The 17,621-nt window shown below is 35.2% G+C and overlaps 1 protein-coding gene across 1 annotated transcript in view; it reads right to left on the reverse strand.

Annotated features, from left to right (window-relative positions):
• Positions 1–17,621, reverse strand: part of LOC143233294 (uncharacterized) — a 135,734-nt gene that overhangs the window by 14,999 nt on the left and 103,114 nt on the right. Inside the window, exons 12-16 of the mRNA XM_076469425.1 lie at positions 16,066–16,362; positions 10,868–11,026; positions 6,690–6,948; positions 2,518–2,996; positions 1,635–2,015 (exon numbers count right to left, since the gene is read on the reverse strand). Coding sequence (XP_076325540.1) covers positions 1,635–2,015; positions 2,518–2,996; positions 6,690–6,948; positions 10,868–11,026; positions 16,066–16,362 — 1,575 coding nt within the window. The remainder of the gene's footprint in view (positions 1–1,634; positions 2,016–2,517; positions 2,997–6,689; positions 6,949–10,867; positions 11,027–16,065; positions 16,363–17,621) is intronic.

The raw sequence follows: 17,621 nt of genomic DNA on the forward strand, positions 1-17,621 counted from the left end.
TTACAATTAGGGTTGGCAACCAGTCAAAAGCATCCTACCACCCACCATCTACGCTATGAGATTAACTGTTACTTTTATAACGCACCCACAGTTCAAAATTGGAGGAAAATATTATGGTATATGTACAATTTTAAACTGGGATCACCAATTCCAAAATTTAGGAAACCAGCCTATGCCCAAAGCTTCATTAAATACGTAATTAGTCGAATATGTAATCAAATAATGTGTAGTAAAACGCTGACAAGAAATGGTTTGTTTTGTTTTTTGAATTTCGCGCAAAGCTACTCGAGGGTTATCTGCGCTAGCCGTCCCTAATTTAGCAGTGCAAGATTAAAGGAAAGGCAGCTAGTCATCACCACCCACCGCCAACTCTTGGGTTACTCTTTTAGCAACGAATAGTGGGATTGAACGTAACATTATAACGCCCTCACAGCTGAAAGGGCGAGCATGTTTGGTGCGACGGGAATTCGAACCCGCGACCTTCTGATTACGAGTCGAACGCCTTTACCCACCTGGCAATGCCGGGGCCGCTAACGAGAGTCAATTAAACGTTCACAACTGATTTTAAAGTTCTTTTATTCAGTTTGTTAATTTCCAACACGAATTATTTGTATTTATTACTCTACGTTAATCCTATATGACGACTCAACAACATAATATTATTTTACATGCTAATAAGCAGTTAAACAGATGAGAAGTATTTTTAAAACAGTAAGAAAAAAAGAAAATTTTCTCTGCTCATTAAGAAGCTTTGGTGATGAGATTAACAATCCAGGTTTTTATGTGGTTACAACGCATTGAGAGGTTTAGCTTTATCCACCTTTTTAGGCTGGTAAAATCATCACATAGGTTTTTTCTTTAGCGTGTAATCCATGCGCTCTTTACGGCGATTGTGAGTAATCAGCGCAAATATAAAAACATGTCGTGTAGGTTTTACAACCATAACCTTTGATTTGCCTTCAACATGTACAAGCTCAGGTAAAACTCGAGGCTACACTTTTTATATCTTTTCCTAACAGACTCTACAAAAACAAAACTATTGAAAATAAGAGTTGCCATCTAAGATGAGTTGTGAAAAGAAAGATGTTGATCTGGTATATACATCGATGTATGTATGTGTGGAAATACAGCACTTGGAAATTCAAAGCAATTAACGGTGGATATAGGATACAGGACTAATATCCGTTGACTATAATGAAGTTGAAGATCATGGGATGTTTATCTGAAAAGTCAATACATTTTTTGCGTCTGATAAGAATCCCTTGTAACTCAATTATACCAACTGTAAATTATACTTACATTATTCACGCTATATCGTTCCATATAACCCAATTACTATCGACTGAGTATATCAAAGATTGTTTGATTAAGAGGAAATTTCAATAAGGATGATTGTAAGGTATATAATTATTTAAAATTAATTAAAAATATTTTTCCGGAGTCCTTGAAAATGTTGGTTATTTTGCGCAAGAAACATTTATTATCTGAATATTATTTCCCTATTCATATTACATAAAGCTAAATGTTCCATTTAAAATTAGAACTATGCTCCTTAATGTTTGCTAAAACAAAAAGCACTCTTTTATTAAAGTTTTGAAAAATGAAACTGAGAGCAAAACAGATTCAAACATTACCTGAGATTACTTTATAATAAAGAGAGAAAGCAAACGGTTTGTAATCTCGATCCCAAGGATTCAAGTTTGTAAAATGAAGTTCGTTTGATGACGAAATGACTTCGACTTTAGAAGCCTTTTCTGTTGACTTACTGTTAGTACACATTTCCTCTAAATGGTGTCGTTCTCCATCAATACCATCTATTGCCAATTTATTTTTACAGATACCTTCCTCCCACGTTAGGCTATCGAAAACAACACGTATTCTGAATTGCAGCGGAGCTAGCAGACGTTGAGTATACCTTACTCCTACTGGTGGAACGAGTGGAAAGTTGATACTTGTTAGAAGTCCCGAATCGTCTTCGTCCAACAATATGGTAGTTTCGAGAGGCTCTCCATTCCCTTGGATAGTGAACAAAACATTGTAAAATATCACACAAATGATTCAGTAATTTGTGACTAAGAAATACAAATAAACCAGAAGTTGCTATAAAAGGGTGACAGTGCCTGAAATGTCTGTGTGGAAAAATAAAACAGATGTCAAAAGTTGATGATCATAACGAGTAATGATTTATTTGTTCTGTTTGATTGTCGTTAAACGTAAAGCTACACATTTGTGTTGAGCCCATCGTAGATGTCAAAACTTCGCTCTAAATCCTTAGGTTTATCACTGGGAGGACATGAGCAATGAGGAAAATAATGATAAAGCATCGTTTGTTTTTTTTGGTTAAAGTAAAGAAACTGAACTAAGAAATAACATACTGTTTGTTCATGTGAGTTTTAAATGATGTTTACTGTCATGGTTTGCTAACATAAAGCTGTTCAGTGTACTAGGTAGTTAATTAGTACTTACAACCGTATCACCTTTACATTACTTACACTGTATATAAATCTATCCACTTACACGTTTCGTAGCTCACGTTATATCCACGCTGTCTTTCTTTTAGAGGGCCAGAAGTGCAAAGGTCAAGACTGACAGTGTTATTATAACTTAAGAGAAGGAATCCTTTACGGATGTTTGTCGAATTGCCACATAGGACAACGGATTTTCGTGGCTCACTGTCCTCTAGAACAATGCGCACATAGTTGTTTTGGCATAGACCGTTTTTGCCTCTTTGCCCAATTTCAAAATCTTCAAAGGTTAGAAGAATCTGATTCCTTTGGGCTGTTTCTAAATAGGATTTGCACTTAATGTTCGGGAGCAATCCCAAAGGATAGTGGGGGCTAAGGAGATTGCTTTTATATTGGACATTTATTTTCTGATGTTTCTGACAATTACTGACGTCAATAGCTTCCCACGAAGCCTCGAATCCATTACCGCACACTGAGTAATCAGAATGGAATGTCAGAAGAGCCATATTACTTGAAGAGATGAAATCCAACCTGAAAAATATAAATTTGTAAGAGATACATACCTTTAACAGGTAACAGTTAAAAACTAGGTTGGACATAGACGTCAGGATGCACAAACACAAAACTGGATAAATTAATAATGTAATTTCCCTTTCCATACGTTATAGCATGTTAAGTGAAGTGAAGATACAGAATTTTCTATGGGTAAAAAAATAATAAGATTAGATGACTATTATAATTATGAAGCAACAGTTGCAGAATAATTACACAAGATGGCTACATTAGTTAAGTAGTAATTGTTGTATAACAATTACTATTGTGGTATTAAAAGCTCAAATCTTTTCTAATTATACATAATATTAAACATAGTAAATAAATTCTAAGTTATTAAAAGAGAAAGACAAGAAAACAAACAACACTTACGTAGCACCCTAAACTAACAAGGGTTAAAAAGTGAATTTATGCTTGAACACTCCCTCTTGTGTCAGTACTTTTCTTGCACCAATAGTATTAATACTATGTTTCTGCACTTCACAAATATACTTATATTAATTCAGTTGATACATACATGCCATTCTTCATGACAGCACCAATTTCAATTAAAAATTTATTTCGAGTGGTGTATTGTTTTCACATGGCACACGAAGTGCTAGAAAACCAATAATGGGTGTCAAGAAGCACTTAAGTGTATGCCTTTTTTTTTTTAGGTCTGACGTATATTTCTCTTTTGACGGCGAATTTGTAGTTCATATAATGGAAGTACCAGCGCATAGCCTGTTTTGTTCTTATGTTGTATTTTTTTAATAGCAGAGCCACATCGGGCAATCTGCTGAGCCCAACAAGGGGAACCAAACCCCTGACTTTAGCGATGTAAATCTGTAGACTTGTCGCTGTACTAGCGGGGGGTCGCATAGCCTGAAAGATGGCTATTATTCTGTCCCCTGTCAGGCACTTCCAGGGGTTAAACTCCTACAGAAGACTGCTATTATTCTGTTCCCTGTCAGGCACTTCCAGGGGTTAAACTCCTACAGAAGACTGCTATTATTCTGGCCCCTGCTCGACACTTCCAGGGGTTAAACTCCTATCGATGTAGCTGAGGTAACCACTGTATAGAAACTAGTGTTAGCTAGGCCTTCTCGTTCTGTATTGCTATAGACCTTATAATCAGGCAGACAATATAATCAAGAGATAACATCTCCAAGGTCAAAAACTTGATCATGATAGTTGCTTCTTAAAGAATACCAAAGTGAGATAAATATAAAAACTAACTTAAAACTTAAAATAATATCTATCTTCATATCAGTAAAACTAAAATATGACGCCCTACCCAAAATAAAAACAAAATATATTTAGATAATGGAAACCACTAAAAACATTAGACACGCTTACGTATTTCAGCAGCATACGGAGCCAAAATGGAGGCGTCATCACAACCATTAAAATGCCAATAAGGAAAACAAGTTCAACCTTTCAAAAGTTAGCTAGCATTTGAAAACCTTGCGTCGTCAGCCAAAATACATGGGCTCGGCATGGCCAGGTGGGTTAAGGCGTGCGACTCGTAATCCGAGGGTTGCGGGTTCGAATCTCGGTCGCACCAAACATGCTCGCCCTCCCAGCCGTGGGGGCGTATAATGTGACGGTTAATCCCACTATTCGTTGGTAAAAGAGTAACCCAAGAGTTGGCGGTGGGTGGTGATGAGTAGCTGCCTTCCCTCGAGTCTTACACTGCTAAATTAGGGACGGCTAGCGTAGATAGCCCTCGACTAGCTTTGTGCGAAATTCAAAAAACAAACAAACAAACCCAAATACGTGAATGAAAATCTTTTAGAAAAATGGCTAATCTGGATTAATATACGGAGGTGAAACGTGGAAGTCAAATAAAGTTATTAAGAGTAAACGTTTTCCAGCAAGTTCCTATCAACAAATTATCTGAATTTGTACGAGCTGAATAAATGTTAAAAAAAAAAAACGAAACTTGCACTAAGACACAGATGGACTTCCCCGAATCGGCCTGGCATGGCGAGGTGGTAATCTGAGGGTCGCGGGTTCTAATTCTCTTCAACCAAACATACTCGCCCTTTCAGCCGTGGGGCGTTATAACATTACGGTCAATCTCACTATTCGTCGGTAAAACAATGGCCTAAGATTTGGCGGTGAGTGGTGATGACTAGCTGCTATCCTTCTAGTCTTAAACTGTTAAAGTAGGGACAACTAGCACAAATACCTTCTGGTAGTTTTGTGGAAAATTCAAAACCAAACGAACAAGTTTTACCGAATACAGGTTTGAAACGACAAACACTAGAAAACCAAAAGAAGTCTTCTACTGAGAACAAGCTGGAAAATGGAAAATAGTTTGTTCCATCACAAACAACCATCGCAGTGGATCCTGCACTGAGAACCACGCGTTATTGGCAGAAGCTAGATAAGAAAGGAGATGTCTCGTGTCATGTCTTATCTGAGCTATGTGTGGCCTACAACTAATAGCAGGTAAAATTAGAATGTATACTTTGGGTGACATCAAAATAGAAGCCATGTTGTTTAGGTATAATGTTACACAAATGTGGTATAGTAAAAACATTGTTCAGAGAGAAAGAGAGAGAGAGGAGAAATAAACTGGAATTGTCTTGTTATTTAAATATAAATGGTTGTGCCTTTTATAACAGTTACTCTAAAATAGATTAAAATGTATATGAATTACATAAAAAATGAAATTAATTCTGTTTCCAAAACAAAACAAGATACGGGACATTTCAGTACTTATTTTAACAGTCCTTTGGAGGCGCGTTTTATATGCTCACAAGTGGATAATGTTTTTGAATGAAAGCAAATTGTAGCTTTCGGAACAATGAGACGAAGTTTTTTTATTTGTTTTTTTAATTTCGCACAAAGCTACTCGAGGGCTACCTGCGCTAGCCGTCCCTAATTTAGCAGTGTAAGACTGGAGGGAAGGCAGCTAGTCATCACCACCCACCGCCAACTCTTGAGCTACTCTTTTACTAACGAATAGTGGGATTGACCGTCACATTATAACGGCCCGACGGCTAAAAGGGCGAGCATGTTTGGTGTGAACGGGATGCGAACCCGCAACCCTCAGATTACGAGTCGCACACCTTAACTCACCTGGCCATGCCGGGTCATGAGACGAAGAACAAAAACTTTAACGATCCCAAAACGCTGCCGAATAAATGAACTGTGTTTAATAAAATGTCTCTAATCAGCCACGTGGGAAAACTTTCAGTAAAGAACGTTAAGCTATTGTCTCGTTTCATAGCGTTCTTCTTCAAAGTCCAGATTGACGAGTGTAAACAATTATTGTAACTGTGATGCTAGTAGAACACAAGAATACAATACCTTTATAACCCGAGCGCTTTCAAAAAAGGGAGATTTTCATTCATTGTGACATCTAAAGAAAAACAGTTTAGGTTTGCTTGGAGTTAAACACAAAAATACACAATGGGCTATCTGTGCTCTGCCTATCACGGGTGTTAAAATTTTGTTTCTAGTAGGGTAAGTCCGCAGACGTACCGCTGTGCCATTAGGAAGCAGAGTTTAGGTTAATCTAATTTCAACTACTTTCCCACCTCCTTAAAAAAAGTGACATTGTTTAATAAGAAATGATATACTAACCTGCTTACTGCTTTCCACACAATTTTTTTTAGAATATGAAATAAAAAACGTATATAATCGACCTGACATTGTTTAATAAGAAAGGGATTTACTAACCTGCTTAAACCCGTTCGGTGTCTCCCACAAAACTTTTTTTCAGGGCTTTTGAAGTCACTGCGTAAAGACACATAATCGTATAGACACTGCTCTTGAAATTCCAAGTCCAAGTGATGAAATGTGACATAAATGCGAGTGAGTGGATGACCAACAATTGAGTAATTGTAATGAAAATTGTTGAAGTATTGGAAAGGATAGTTGGGGCTGGCTATTGTTCCTTGAACTCCAGTAAGTGTGTGATTTCGTCTTCGAGGAACAGCTATTAAACCGAAAGAGAAAATATTTATTATACAGTCTGCAGCCAAATTACAGCAAGATTCTTTAAACAGTCATGTAACTCTTTGGTACGTTACTTCCGTAAAGAACGATCCATCAGTTCTTTTCATTATCTTGAGATAAAATTGAAGATGTTTAGAGTCATGAACCACTACGATGTTCCTGATGTTTTACTATAAATCTTTACAAAATCTTATCACCATTCTTTTAAAAGAATGTATATTTCAGACAAAAAATAAAGACAAACCAGCGAAATAAGCACCACACCAAAAAACAAAACCCATAAGACATTAGATTTATTGGAATTGTGTCTTCAAATTTATCAAGTGCAATATTTAGTTTGTTTGTTTTATTGTTTTGCACAAAGCTACATAATGGGCTATCCGTGCTATGCTCACGCCACAGAATAATAGATAAAACATTTAACTTAGGTTCTCGAATAATCAGATTTCGAAGAACACACCCTTAAACCTATCTTATCGGAACGAAATTTAAATTAAAATATGAAATTAACAACCATATCGTTAACCATAACAACCAGCGTTACGTGAATTTAAAATTTAATTTATTTAATTTAAATATCTTTAAAAAAAAAAGAAAGCAGTTTTAAGCAACGAAACTTTAAATTTCACTTGATTTTTGCTTTTATATACATTGATTGATTACATTATTACAATAACAGTTTTACCTCGATGTAATGTGGACTACACAACATGGCGGAAAGTTTCTTTTTCATTTGTGTCAAAAAGTAATGGTCTGCCAACTGTTCACAGATTATGGGAGAAGATTTTTGGGACAGGTTCGACGTTTAGGTCAGTCCTAAATATGTCTAATCAGATTGGAGTCTGGTGATTGTACTGATCAACAAAGATATCCGAGTTTAGTCTCTTTGGACCACTTTTGGTTAGTAACAGTATCTCAGAGTTTTCTCTTATCATTTTGAAAATGACTTTTATTATCAGGATATAAATGAAGCATTTTGGAGTGGAAGGGATCAATTACAACCAACGTTCAGGTATATTACGAATCTATTATCCTTATAAAGAAATCAACATACCCATACATTCGCCACATTTATGTCAATTTAAGTATCTTGCACTTTTGCAACCAAACCCGCAGCTTTTGGTTTTTGAATTCCCCACAAAGCTACTCGAGGGCTATCTGCGCTAGCCGTCCCTAATTTAGCAGTGTAAGACTAGAAGGAAGGCAACTAGTCATCACCACCCACCGCCAACTCTTAGGCTACTCTTTTACCAACGAATAGTGGGATTGACCGTAACATTATAACGCCCCCACGTCTGAAATGGGCGAGCATGTTTGGTGCGACATGGATTCGAACCCTCGACCCTCGGATTACGACTCGAACGCATTAACCCACCTGACCAGCCCGCAGCTAAGTCCTGAAGGTGTTTTTTTTTTCCTTTTTGTGTTACAAAAGCAATTATATAATGAGGGCCCCTCATCAAAAAAAGGGGAAAAAATGTTTATAAGCGAGGGGAACTTCGGCGGGAGTGTGGAGGGGTCATTCGAACTCCTCTGCTACGGGCTTGATTGTAGCCACACAGGTAGGATGAATAATGCTAAGTGTTTTTTATCGTTGTAGCCACACAATCAGAGTCAAGAAAGTTACGTGTCTTGCACTATTGTGGCCACACAGGTAGGGTCAATAATGCTAAGTGTTTTTTATCGTTGTAGCCACACCAGCACGAAGAAGAATGTGATGCGTTTTTCTCAACATTTTTATTGAACCACCAGCACAGAAAATTGTGACAAGAGACTTCTCACGTCATCTCATAAGCTCCCAGTAGTTCACTGATTACGGTTTGTTTTCTAGTTATCGGTAATACAGTGATTTTCTGTTTCCATCATACATAAAGCATTTTTGGGATAACTGTAAATTCTCATATTACAAATTTCGTTACCTCCTTCATCTAGTATGGCTGGGAAGTGTAGATCGATTCCTGGCAAATATTAAAGCCATCAGTCGGTTGGGAGAATTTCACACATCTGGAGCTCTTTAGGAACGTTTTCAAACATTTTTTCTCTCGGTATATCACCAGCTATTGACATTCACGATTGTCCCCACTAAGAATATGTATCTTTTCGATTATCGGCTCGCACTCTTAGGGTCGTGGGTTCGAATCTCCATCTCACCAAACATGTTCGCTCCTCTCAGCCGTGGGGCATTATAAGTGACGGTCGATCTCACTATTCTTTGGTAATAGTCTTACACTGCTCAGTTAAGGACAGCTATAACAGATAGCCCTCGTGTAGCTTTACGCGAAATTCGAAACATACTGATAACTAAACAAACTAATTTACTTTAATTTAAATGAACTGCTAAAAATAGTTAATCTACATAAAACACATTTTATCAGTGTGTTCAGTACCCGTTAAACCAAAACACTTGGGATTAATATATATAACACAACACCATAGGGTAACAACCACTTACTGCACCGTCACCGATTTCTTCCATTAAATTCAAACTCTAACTTTTTCTTTAGTTTTTTATTATTATTATTATTATCAGCGATCCAATTTCCTAAACGAATTATAATAAAACATTAACATTTGTTTTTTTTAAGTAAAGGAAAAACCTATTTTAAATTATATCTATTAATTTTTTTATCAGAAGTCTTTATCGTCCAAAATTCTGTAAAATTGTTTCGGTGTGATAAAAGTTTGTAGGAGTTTCTGTTTCATTATTCGAAACAACTTTTAACATAGTAATTAAAATCATGTTGTTTAAACACGTGGTCATTGATTTTCGATAAAATAAAAGCAAAAACTTGACAGTTGTTGTTGGATTTTTTGCTTTCAAAATAAAAGTTTGAGATAAATTTCTGTACTTAGCTAAATAAATTATGATGAAATTTTCCACACTTCCTGTTTCAGATAGCTCGTTTCCCTTTCATTAGCTTAAGTGCGTGTGTAATTATATCTAATTCCGTGTAATATTTTATCGAGAAATTTTCAATTCCGCATAAAGAAAAACATTACTAATCATACTTTGTTTTTTACATGTTAACACTTATTACTCAACAAGCAATATATTAATTTATTGTGTTGTTTTTTTTATACTTGTAAGATAGTTAGGGATACTGTTATGGGTCATAACGCAAACTGTAAACGGATTTATTAGAAATAAAGAAAACTGGAGTGAGGATGATATATAACTCTGAACATTAGAATCATCTATAATAAGTAAATGTAGGCTTAGCCTGATGAAGAGTCGTATTTGAGATTTTTTAAAATTATATGTAAATAAATAAAATTATATTAAACTAAACACAGTTTGTTTCATGAATAATGATAGGTAGATATTTTCAGTTTTATTTTCCAGAACGTTTGTTTGTTTTTTGAATTTCACGCAAAGCTACTCGAGGGCTATCTGCGCAAGCCGTCCTTAATTTAGCAGAGTAGGACTAGAGGGAAGGCAGCTAGTCATCACCACCCACCGCCAACTCTTGGGCTAATCTTTTACTAACGAATAGTGGGATTTACAGGTCACATTATAATTCCCCTACGGCTGAAAAGGGCAAGCATGTTCGGTGCGACCAGGATCCGAACCCGCGACCCTCGGATTACGAGTAGAACCCCTTAACCCACTTGGCCATGTTGGGCCATTTTCAGAGCGAAGCTAAGATATCTATCATCTCAGAAAGAAAGAAAGAAAATGTGACAACCATGCAACCAGAAATGAAAATACAGTAAATTTCCGTAGTACTTACAGAGAAGAAATAAAAATCTACCCTAAGTATAATAATATTTCAGGTATTTTTGTTTAAATTAAGTGACACCGCCTTTGACACATGCGTCACTTAATCAGTACACATCAGTTACTTTGCACTATAATTTTAGAATAAAACAATGAATAATAATTAATTATTTGTTATTACTTGTAGCATTCTTCATGCAGATAAATTTTCCTGGTGTGTCACACGTCTGAGCGACCCAATAAAACTCGCTGCCATGTTCGTGCACGTGTCGTTGAATACCTAGACATTTCGATGTTTTCGTCTGGTAACGATTCTGGTGATGCTTTCGAAGCTGGAACTCTAGAATAAAGTGAAACCGGAAATGTAATCTATGTTATCGTCACAGAACTACTCATTAAGTCTTATACTAGAAGAAAGATACATTTATTAAAAAATCTACCTCTATATACACAGTTACTTTGAAAAAGCAATTGTGGACATTTATATAAGGAAATTAAACATTAGACAACTCTCAGTACAGAATAAAAACCTACAAATCGTAATTACTTTCAAAACCAAAAGGCCATTAAAATTGTTTTTTCTTTGTTTACATGTGATAAGCTTTAACTAAACAGGGTGGGATATCTGTAAGTGATAAGTGCTAAGCTTTATAGGATTAAGATATTTGTAAATGAAAAATTAAATAATTTCATGGTGTTAGCTTATCTCGAAATGACTAGCGCTAATTCATACAATGTTTAAACATTCAGAGGTGACATGGGTGGTATAAGAACTACAGACTTTTATACATTATAACTAAAAAAGACTAAAATAGATAGTATTTCAGTTATCTGTTAAAGACAAACGCTAAGCTGTGTAGGCTAGAAGCTATTTGGGATAAGCTTACACAATCCGAAATATTTACAAGTGGAAAAAGTCAAACAGAATCTCGCGTATTAACAAGTTAAACAAATGTTTAAACATGTGTACAAAGACCATTGCTTACATGTTTATTCGAAGTGGTTTATTTTGAATTTCGTGCAAAGCTACACGAGGGCTATCTGCGCTAGCCGTTTCTAATTTAGCAGTTCAAGACTAGAAGGAAGGCAACTAGTCATCACCACCCACCGCCAACTCTTAGGCTACTCTTTTACCAACGAATAGTGGGATTGACCGTCACGTTATAACGCCTCCACGGCTGAAAGGGTAAGCATGTTTGGTGTGACAGAGATTCGAACCCGCTATCCTCGGATTACGAGTCGAACGCCTTAACCCACCTGGCCATGCCGAGCCAGCAACGATAGGTAGAAAACACTTGAAATAACGACAAAACTTCCAAAATTATTTTGGTTATCTAAAATTGAAAAATGAACGGCTCCACGGCAAATAAAAGTTTTGATACAGCTTGACTTGGTTATGAAAAAAGAAACTATTACAGATTTATGACATTTCATAAAGATATTGTCATCCTCAGGTACAAATATTTACAGAGACACATGAGGATACCATACTATAAAGTAATTCATACTTGAATAATACTAGAAAACTTTTTAGTACGCAATATGCAACCCCGAACTTCGCGAAATTTGTATTCTGTGTGCATGTAGATTTGCAATAGTGGTCATGATTTTACCGTTTCGCCTCCGTTTCTTGTCACGGAGAACGTTTTTTTCTCTCCGTTCTCAGGGTGGAGATGTGACACCATGAATACATCACACGCAGTTTTAATTGCACTATCGCCATCTATGTAAATATAATAGCATTATTATATTGTATGTCCATGTAAATACTTCGCAGGTTGTGGATGGATCTTCACCAAAATTGGTATAGAGGTTCATTAGGTCCGCGAGAGAAGCATACAAATTTTCAATTTTGCATTTTGCGGTGTTTACGAGTGTTTTAGCAGTTTTTTTTCTATCACTACTTTGCCCTTGTAGATGGATCTTCACCATATCTGGTATGAAGGTTTGATCGGTCCATGAGGAGATACATTCAAATTTACGGCTTCAAATTTTGCGTTTTGCTGTTTTTATGAATATGCTAGATTTTTATTTTTTAAATTACATATAAAGGAAACAACTTTACATGTCCTAAAATAACCTTTCTTTAATCATGAATTTACATAACTTCCGTTCAGGGTACGGGAAATCCAGCTAGTGTATATATATACAACATATTACTTCAAATTTAAGACGCAACCCACTTTTAAACAGAGATTTTCAGGAAACAAATGGATGATAATTAGACAGGAGTAAACATGTTTCAAAATAATTTATTAATATTTTTGATTCATGTATAATGTTTTAAAATATTATATATACACACACAGGAAATTTAAAAATGTTCATTACAATAATGTTTCTTTCTGTTTTCTTTATTTAATCAGAATATTACCCCAATGTTTCTTCTGACTCACTGTTCTATTCTGAAGTTGAAGCATCTTCATCACTTGATCTATCATTGTCCCAAAGAATGTCATCTTGCATTCCTTCTTCCATATTGGATAAACAACATTTTAAAAATGATTTTCTCTTAGACATTTCTTTCTAAGCTTTTGAAATCCATCCACACCACTGTTGTTGATGCTGATGTCCTTTTCATTTTGCCTCTTGATGTCAAAGCATGATTGTCTTTATTCAGCCAAGCATCATACTGTTTATGGATACGATCTTTGAATGACTTGTTGATGGACACATCGTGGAAAATGTTTTCGAGACTTTCGAAGAGTGAAAAATAGTTCCACGAATTTAAGATGCACCTTAATTTTCAGTTTGAAAAAATATGAAAAAGGTGCCTTTTAAATTCGAAGCAATACAGTATATAGATAAACAATATAGAACAGAGAGTTCACATGACTAGATATTTCTTCACTGTCTAATATGGGATTGGTACCCCAGGGTGTTGATATAGGGTGGTGATAGTTTCTTCAATTAAAGTAGCTTCCTTTATTTTACATTTATTAGTGTTACTTCTTTGTTTAAAATTACAATGTTTTGAATTATATGCTATGTTCTTTTGAGTTGCAATGGGGGTAAACAATGGAGTTTTTTTTTTTATAATGTTAAGTGAATTTCCGCAACAAGTCTTGGTTTTCTCAGACTGGGACACGAACTCATGATCACGAGAAACCTACTGTTATAGCAGTACTCGTTTGTAATAGAGCTCCATTGATTTACGGCCAGTCTGGAGGTCCTTATACTGGTCTATGAGAAAAATTAGAAAAATAACATTTCAGTGTTATGTAACTCCAACTCCCTTTACGGCGTACATTAGCACCATACGTTTGATAATAAAACAGTACTTAACTATCTTCAGTATTAAAGCTTTGTTTCTTTATGACTCTGCAAACATCTACCTAATAAACTATCTATCCTTTCTCTGCCCACCGCGAGTGCTGAAGCGCGATCCGTATAAATCCTCAGAATTACCGCCAAGTCATCCTTGATCTATAGAAAAGTTTTAATTGTTAGTTATAGAAAAGCTCAATAGTTCATAGAATAACTCATTATGTAAAAAGTAAACGAGATTCTAATTAGTCTCTCACATACGAGTGGTTCATCTAATGATTTTATTAGCTAAGTACTGAACGATTTTGCCAAGAAAAAAAAAGAGAGAGATAGAAAGAAAGAAAGCTCCCTCTACCTTTAATTAGTAGGAAAAAATTTGATTTCTTAGACAATTCAATTTTCAGTCTATAAATCATATGATAAGAGTTAGTTGTCGACTATTTTTTTTTTAGAAATGTTGGTGGATAATGATATCAACTTATTCCAGAATAACCTGTAGTAACAAGTCATTAAATAAAGTGTATGGCCTTCTTTTTATATTCGCCAAAAGACAATAGTATTAGGGTTAATGCATTTTAAACACTAGATTATTTATTGGTTTCTTATCGTTTTACGGCAAATATAGTTATAACACGTTTGTTCGTTACCAAAAATTCTTTCAATTATAAAATATTTCAGTTTTTATGAAAGGTTGTTTTGTTTGTTTCTGAATTTCGGGCAAAGCTACACGAGGGCTATCTGTGTTATCTTAGGCTACTCTCTTACCGACGAATGGTGGAATTGACCGAACATTATAACGCCCTCACGGATGAAAGGGCGAGCATGTTTGATGCGACGGGGATTGGAGCCCGCGACCCACAGATTCCGAGTCGAGCCTCTTAACCCACCTGGCCATGCCGGGCTCTTTATGAAAGATAACGTTCATTATTTTTGAAAGTAAATCTTCAAAGTGTTAATATTTAAACTTAATTGGTTCTTATTTCATTCAGTTGATTGTTTGTTTTTCTACGTCTAAAGATTAATATTTGTCCATCACTTTTATGGTTGCAGAATTTGTTTCTCTGTTTGTAGTTAGGAATAAAGTTACACAGTAAGCTATCTGTGCTTTTCCCATCCCGGGATAAACCCGATTTCTAGCGTTATAAGGGTGAAAGGCATCATCACCACCTATATAATATGGTTGACATACGGTTATATATTCTTCTTTATTTTCCCTCAAATTATTAAAATTCAATGTAATTAAATATCTTTAAATACGATACTTTTTAGGTATTCCTACTAATAGTAATCTCATTGACCTAGAAAATTCTGTTAAAATAAAAACAAATTTCGAAAGCACATTAAATTAATACTTACCTTCAAAATAGTCGAAACGTAGCAAAACAGGCTTTTAGAATAAAACACATCAAACCTGTAGGTGTTGTTCTAATATCAAACGGGAAGTAATACATAGAAATATTTATACACATATCTACATTGTCTTGCATTCTATTAAATAATAAATTTTTCGTCAAAAGTGGGAGTGAAACAATTAGAAATTTATTTTAATATCAAAATTATGTGCATTATATTTAACATTATAATTATTAACACACACGTAAATACATTAAGGCCGGACGCGGCTTGTTGATCAGCGTGCCCTACTGGGATGTGACTTAGGGTTCATGACTTGCATTTCGTTGCTGACGAAGCTGGCTTTCCATTATTATAGTAACTCAAGAGTTGGCGACAGGTGCTATTAACCAGCTGCTTTCCCTGTAGTTTACAGAATTTCTGATTTCAGGAACAGATAAACCTTGTGTAGTTTTACGCGAATAACCAAAACGAATAAAAACAAACAATAAATTGTGACGGTCAATCCCAATATTCGTTAGTAATAGAGTAGCCCAAGAGTTGGTGGTTGATGGTGATGACTAGCTGCCTTCCCTCTAGTCCTACACTGCTAAATTAAGGACGGATAGCGCAGGTAGCCCTCGTGTAACTTTGTGCGAAATTCCAAACAAACAAAACCTTTTAAACTTGGGTCGTAGTTTATAAGGTGAAAAAACAACAAAGAACAAACCCAAAACAAACTAAAACCATAATACAAAATTAAAACCACAAATTGTTTACTTGTTTCGTCAATTGGTTGTCCATCAATCCAGTACCAGTTTTTCAGTCCTGTTTCTTTGACTCCTCCCATCCAGTATAAAACATTAGATCGGTTTTCATCAGCAGACTCTACAAGGGACTGAAGTACCATTTTTTGCTTGGGAGATTGAGCAATGGCTAATCTTGCACCAGATTCAATGCAGATATCATTCGCCTTGGACCACACAACTTCGGGGTACGAAATTAACAAATAGCAGGTATTATTCAAAAGTCGAAACATTTGACTGTCACACAGGTTTGCAACTGCTTCGTTTTCGTCTAAGACAGAAAAAATATTAATATTTCTTTCAGTAAAACAATAAATTCTATCTAATATATTATAAAAATATGAAAGAAAAATAATGTCATATAGAAACCACGATTTTAGATGTTTTCAGAAAGTGTATTCAATGTTTTCAAACATTACCCAGAAATCAGTAAACGTTACGAATAATTATTAAAATAACCAGTGTTGAAGTACTTAGAAATAAATTGTACAAACCAGCAAAGAAGCAACAAAAAATGCGTAACGGATTTTGATTTTCCGTTATACATTTATTTCAGTGCCTACACTTGTTTCAATACAGTTTTCTTTTTGTATGGACGTATATTATTGACTGTGTATTGCGCAAGTTCCGCCTGTTTTCGAAATTTGTAGAGAATTCTTGAAAATATAAAAACCAATGACATTTGTTTGGCGAAAGCGTACGAGAATATTATCAAAAGTTCTACAAACTCGTGTGATTCCTGTAAAAAGCGGCTAGCCGAAGGAATAATTAGAATATTATTGGACGGCTACATTCAGTACGATGTAGGCCTAGGAACCTATAATTGTAATTATTATCTACATTTAATCAGAAAACTACAGACTTTGACCAGGTACATTGTAGATTTCAAACATTACAAACATTTTAACTTCAGTGAATTAATTCAGAAGTTAGAATTTCTACGAGGACATCAATTATCTTCGCTGGAAGGAGTCTGCTTGTACCCGGTGTGAGGCCAACCAAGCCTAGCTAGCTTAAGCGAGGTGTAAAAATATCAACTTAGAATTAATTAGCTCGTGGATAAAATATTCAGTTCTAGACCGGATATAAGACTCGGTGTTGTCTGTAAGATTGTAAAACTCTTGTCTATAAATCACCATTTGTAATAACTATTAGTAATAACGGTTAAAATAAATTGTATTGTTTTTATATTTGTATATTAAATACATATTTATGTTGAAAAGGAAATTGCGTGTATCAATCTTGTTAGCAAATAACTTAAATTTAATATATATTAACATTTAATTAACTACTGAGCTGAAATTCAAAATTCCGGTTATTTGAGATAGTAATACATTAACATTCGTAATAATAAATCGGAGACTTTTTTGAAATAAAATATAATACGTGACAGGTGGCGTATTAAGTTTCATTTTCTAGATACTTAGTAACTTTTATAGTCACTGAGAACTCTAAGCATAATGACGAGTTAACAAACAACAATAACCGAAGTTAGCCCTATCAACATCTTACCAAAATATTATCCAAAGT

Source organism: Tachypleus tridentatus, chromosome 12 (assembly GCF_004210375.1).
Source record: "Tachypleus tridentatus isolate NWPU-2018 chromosome 12, ASM421037v1, whole genome shotgun sequence".
Taxonomy (NCBI): domain Eukaryota; kingdom Metazoa; phylum Arthropoda; class Merostomata; order Xiphosura; family Limulidae; genus Tachypleus; species Tachypleus tridentatus.